The sequence below is a fragment of the Haliotis cracherodii genome, unplaced genomic scaffold (genome assembly GCF_022045235.1).
Source record: "Haliotis cracherodii isolate W230 unplaced genomic scaffold, xgHalCrac1.p SCAF_7, whole genome shotgun sequence".
NCBI lineage: Eukaryota > Metazoa > Mollusca > Gastropoda > Lepetellida > Haliotidae > Haliotis > Haliotis cracherodii.
Window position 1 is genome coordinate 49639448 of NW_027266330.1, and position 6000 is coordinate 49645447.

Below are 6000 nucleotides of genomic sequence, written 5' to 3' on the forward strand. Positions count from 1 at the left end.
ATTGACATATTTGCTGCTTCCCAGCAGACAGGCGACAGCTCTTTGTGTTCCGCATTGTCGCATCACATGACTGTGTCTCCATCTTTGTGCAAACAGGAGTCGACATCAAATGTGCATGTGGGGACGAAGCGCCAGTCATCATCGTTCGACATGCTGGATGAAGTGAGTATATGCTTAGTTGGATACAAAGTCGACAGAGGTGAGACATGCATGACGAGGTGAATGTAGAAATGCATGACGAGGTGAATGTAAAAATGCATGACGAGGCGAATGTAGAAATGCATGACAAGGTGAATGTAAAAGTGCATGACGAGGCGAATGTAGAAATGCTTGACGAGGTGAATGTAGACATACATTGTTCTTGACGAGATGTATGTAGAAATGCTTGACGAGATGAATGTAGACATGCTTGACTGGGCGAATGTGGCTATGCTTGACGAGATGAATGTAGAAATGCTTGAGGAGGTTAATGTAAACACGGTGAAGTTGGACATGCTTGGCGGGTGAGTGTGAAAAGGGTGAATTTGGATATGCTTGACGTGGTGAATGTAAACATGCTTGACGTGTTGAATGTGAACATGCTTGAGGGGATGAATGTGGACACGCTTGACGAGATGAATGTGGACACGCTTGACAAGGTGAATGTGGACATGCTTGACGAGGTGAATGTGGACATGCTTGATGTGGTGAATGTTAGCATGCTTGACGAGGTCAGTGTGAAAACGGTGAATTTGGATATGCTTGATGAGATGAATGTAGACATGCTTGACGAGATGAATGTGGAAATGCTTGTCGAGATGAATGTAGACATGCTTGACTGGGCGAATGTGGATATGCTTGACGAGATGAAAGTAGAAATGCTTGAGAAGGTTAATGTAAACACGGTGAATTTGGATATGCTTGACGTGGTGAATGTAAACATGCTTGACGTGTTGGAATTGAACATGCTTGAGGGGATGAATGTGGACACGCTTGACGAGATGAATGTGGACACGCTTGACAAGGCGAATGTAGACATGCTTGACGAGGTGAATGTGGACATGCTTGATGTGGTGAATGTTAGCATGCTTGACGAGGTCAGTGTAGACACAGTGAATTTGGATATGCTTGAGGAGATGAATGTAGACATGCTTGACGAGATGAATGTAGAAATGCTTGACGAGATGAATGTAGAAATGCTTGATGATATGAATGTAGAAATGCTTGACGAGATGAATGTAGAAATACTTGATGAGATGAATGAAGAAATGCTTGACGAGATTAATGTAGACATGCTTGGCGGGTGAGTGTGAAAAGGGTGAATTTGGTTATGCTTGACGTGGTGAATGTAAACATGCTTGACGTGTTGAATGTGAGCAGGCTTGAGGAGATAAATGTGGACACGCTTGACGAGATGAATGTGGACATGCTTGACAAGGTGAATGTGGACATGCTTGACGAGGTGAATGTGGACATGCTTGATGTGGTGAATGTTAGCATGCTTGACGAGGTCAGTGTGAACACGGTGAATTTGGATATGCTTGATGAGATGAATGTAGACATGCTTGACTAGATGAATGTAGAAATGCTTGATGAGATGAATGTAGACATGCTTGACTGGGCGAATGTGGATATGCTTGATGATATGAATGTAGAGATGCTTGACGAGATGAATGTAGAAATGCTTGATGAGATGAATGAAGAAGTGCTTGACGAGATTAATGTAGACATGCTTGGCGGGTGAGTGTGGACATGCTTGATGTGGTGAATGTTAGCATGCTTGACGAGGTCAGTGTGAACACGGTGAATTTGGATATGCTTGACGAGATGAATGTAGACATGCTTGACGAGATGAATGTAGAGATGCTTGACGAGATGAATGTAAAATGTTTGACGTTTAGACATGCTTCACAATGTGAATGTGGACATGCTTGTTTGACGAGGTGAATGTGTGACGTGAGAATGCATGCAAGATAAGGGGTTTAGACGGTTTACTATATGGGTATTGACCTGTGAAGATCCGGGGTAGAATAGGTCTTCAGCTACCCATGCTTGCCATAAAAGGCCACTGTGCTTGTCGTAAGAGGCGACTAACGGTATCGGGTGGTCAGGCCCGCTGACATGGTTGGTGCATGTCATCGTATCCAAATTACGTAGATCGATGCTTAAGATATCAATCACCGGATTGTCTAGTCCAGATTAGATTATTTTCAGACCGCCGTCATATAGCTGGAATATTGCTGAGTACGGCGTTAAACAACAAACAAACAAACTAAATGAGTATTACGTCCTCCTTTCCCAAACACTCATACAACATTTTTGTACGTCCAGCTTTCTAATGATGGTCAGGGTGTGCCTCGGTCCATGTCTGATGACGTCATCCTGTCCCTGTGTGATGCGAAGGTACAACTACATCACTATATAACCTTTAGCATTGTAGGGGTACGGGTGGCCCAGTCGCCTAAGGCGCCGCAGTTCGCTGTGCAGAGTTGTGTCCCTTGGGCACGACAGAAATCAATGATTGCGGTTCGAATCTCGATTCGCCCCGATTATGTTTCAAGGTTCGTCGGCACCATACCCGTGCTCGTTAGTTTCACCAAAGTCACTTCCGGTTTTCCTCTCACCTTAAGCTGACACGCCGTGACATTGCGCGGCCTGAATATATGCGAGTCAAGGCCAGCCAAACCAGGAATCAGGAATGTCAGGAATCGAACCCTGGTCTTCGGCGTGACGAGCTTTATCCACTAGGCTACCCGACATGGGTACAATGTGTGAAGCCCATTTCTGGTGTCCCCCGCCAAGATATTGCTAGAATATTGCTAAAAGAAGCGTAAGACAATACTCACTCACTCACTCACTCAAATTGCTGTAAATGTACGACAAAGTTAGTACAACGTCTCTTTTAGCAAAACAGACAAATAGGAAGGTGTTTGAATTGTCTCTGAACTAGTTTTTCAAAGAAGTTATCGATCCAGGGAAGAATAGGCCTTCAGCAACCCATGCTTGCCGTAAAAGGCGACTAAGCTTGTCGTAAGAGGCGACTAACGGGGTCGGATGGTCAGGCTCGCTGCGTTGGTTGATGCATGTCATCGTATTCCAAATGCATGGATCGATGCTCATGATATCAATCACTGGATTGTCTGGTCCAGACTCGATTATTTACAGACCGCCGTCACATAGCTTGAATATAGCTGAGTGCGGCGTTAAACAACAAACATAACAAACCTCAAATATGTTATCAGTTTCGTTGCCATGGCAGAATTTGCAAACTTTTTCTAATTTTTCAGTTGGTGGAGGAGCGCGTTGTCCAAAAGCTTTTTGACAGATATTATAAACGATATGAAGAGGTGCGGGGTTTGGAGCCAGTTACGAGTATACAGACTAGCCTCAAACAGAAAATCATTTCGGTAAGCATAAGAGTATCTTCCCACCTTCCACTCTGAACACGATCTGCAATTTCCCCCCGAAAATAGACCTCGGAGGTGACTCGCATCCATTGTGAGCCGCGGCTGTATCTTTCGACACCAACTCGTGTTATTCCGGGACAAGCTGAACAGCGACTCGTGCCCCTCTCGTGGCCATTTTTGCGACGGGGTTCCGTCTAAGGGCAAAGGGGCATAGCTAAAAGCATTGTCAACTCGTTGCGTAATGATTCTCGTATATTTTCCCATATATTATATATATTTCAGATGCAATTTAAAGCACATCGAGACATGTGGTATTATACAGTACGACTGAACACATTTAACTGTATCTTGGGTATATTTTTAGATGCAAGACATATGTAAATAAAAAAATAATCTTAAGGGATTCTTTGACCGAAGAATTTTAAGTCATAATTTTGACTGGTTTGTCGTATTTTTGCACTTAACATTCATCGATAGGGGACGAGTCTTCTTGCAGGTTACGGAAAGGGGCGAGTGGTGAAGAATGGGGGCTGCATTTGACCCGGCGACCTCTCTAGCACATGACCGTCACGTGACGGTGTAATAGTCCTCGCCACTTGAAATAGAATCACGAAACATCGCGATGATTTATTATACATAATGCTATCAAAGCAATAGCAGTAGTAGTATTAGCAGTAGTAGTGGTAGTAGTTGTTGTAGTAGCAGCAGAAGTAGTAGTAGTAGTAGCAGCAGTAGTGGTAGTAGCTGTAGTAGTAGCAGTAAAAGTAGTAGTAGAAGCAGTACCGACTCACGTGGCATTCACTGAGTGAGTGAGGTAGTTCGAATTTAAGCCCACGTGAACAGTATTTCAGTTATATGACGATGTATCAAGTTCAAGCTGGGAGAAACCCCGAAATGACACGGGTCGTTGACGTTTTCACCTCGGTGTACCGATAGACCAAGGGCCATAACCTGCTCAAATCTAGAATTCGAACCCACTATATCTGTAAGTCGATTAACCAGTCAACATTGAATATCAATCTCATTAAAATCAGACCTAAGTTCTCGCTACCGCTAAACAAAGATATGAGGATATCCGATTTCGGGTCACGTCAGACCGACCTTGCGCGAACTTTGACCGACCAATGGAATGACCAATCAGAAGGCAGCTTCCTCGTGCTTTACGGCACTAATTTCAAATTGGCGACTACGCTTCGAAACATATTTTGACAATTCTCGATTACAAATTTGAAACTTGAACAAAATTAAAATCAGACCTAAGTTCTCGCTACCGCTAAACAAAGATATGAGGATATCCGATTTCGGGTCACGTCAGACCGACCTTGCGCGAACTTTGACCGACCAATGGAATGACCAATCAGAAGGCAGCTTCCTCGTGCTTTACGGCACTAATTTCAAATTGGCGACTACGATTCGAAACATATTTTGACAATTCTCGATTACAAATTTGAAACTTGAACAAAAGAACACTCTGGAATGGCTAATAGATGGTCTAGATTGTAAGGATTCAGTCGTTAAACCCGTAACTATCGCTCGGAGTTAACGTTTTCGAGGTTGCATGATCAGAAATCACATTCCGACTGTCACTTTCAAAATCTGGTAAGCGATGCTCTGATTGGTCGGATGAAAGGTCGACATGACGTGACCCCTAATGGGATGTCCTCAGATCTTTGTTTCGCGGTAGCGAGAACTGAGGTCTGATTTTAATGAGATCGAATTGAATATGTAAATTGTTGTGGAAAAGTATGTTCATGGAAGTTACAACAAACTGAACTCCTTCCAGTCCTCCACGAGTTTCTACAACGAAAGACGAAGGTGTTACCGTGACCGCTTCACCAGCTACAGCTACAGCTCCAGCGCTAGCACCACCTCAGATGGCGACTGACCGATGAGAATAAAGGACATAAGTGACCAATCAGCCAGTTTCACAAACCCAACGAAGTGTTCAACAATCAATCCATTCGTGACCACTCGTGCCATTCCGGGACAAGCCAGTTACGGAAAGTAGCGAGTGGGGACGAATGCGATCAAATCGGGATCTTCCGGGTAAAGACGGAAAAGGGGTGACATGTATATACCCTTCAGGGCATTCGAGTGCACGTGTGATAAAACCCATCTCAAGGAGTTAAACTCCCTTGTCTCCGAATATGTATTTTGGTTAGAGTAACTTCCATTTGTTCCTTAAACGCGACTCACACCGGTCGGCCCGTCGTAACGACATGCCGATTTCCATACATTGTACAACATGGTCGGTGATTGTAACAAATATCGACTAATCGATTTGCTGCCACTCACACAATTCGATCTGCCGATTGAGTGTCGATCTCATGATATCTCACGATAATTTGTTTCCATGGTATCAAAATGTCTGAAGCAGACGCGGCGGGCGGTGTGGGGAAGATGGCAATGCAGCGTTCCTCTTTTCTCTTTTGGAATAATCCTTGCTCGAGACATTCCACAGGCTTTCTTGACTCAGATAGTGAGCCACAAAACGTTCGGTTTCCTCTCTTTAAAAGTCAAGGCGTGGTTTCTTCGAACCAGACGAAGCCATGTTTCCCGCTTGTGTGTAGACAAATATCACGTGACATCAAAACGCAATTTGATTGGCCGCGCC

At 44.1% G+C, this 6000-nt stretch overlaps 1 protein-coding gene across 6 annotated transcripts in view; it reads left to right on the forward strand.

Annotated features, from left to right (window-relative positions):
• Positions 1 to 5748, forward strand: part of LOC139447490 (uncharacterized) — a 52095-nt gene extending 46347 nt beyond the window's left edge. For 3 of the 6 annotated variants that reach the window (XM_071228884.1, XM_071228888.1, XM_071228889.1), the window contains 4 exons: positions 97 to 162; positions 2311 to 2382; positions 3267 to 3386; positions 5170 to 5748. In XM_071228884.1, coding sequence (XP_071084985.1) covers positions 97 to 162; positions 2311 to 2382; positions 3267 to 3386; positions 5170 to 5271 — 360 coding nt within the window. In that variant the 3' untranslated portion in view covers positions 5272 to 5748. The remainder of the gene's footprint in view (positions 1 to 96; positions 163 to 2310; positions 2383 to 3266; positions 3387 to 5169) is intronic. The other 3 variants (XM_071228887.1, XM_071228886.1, XM_071228890.1) reach the window with 3 other exon arrangements.
• The last annotated feature ends 252 nt before the right edge of the window (positions 5749 to 6000 follow it).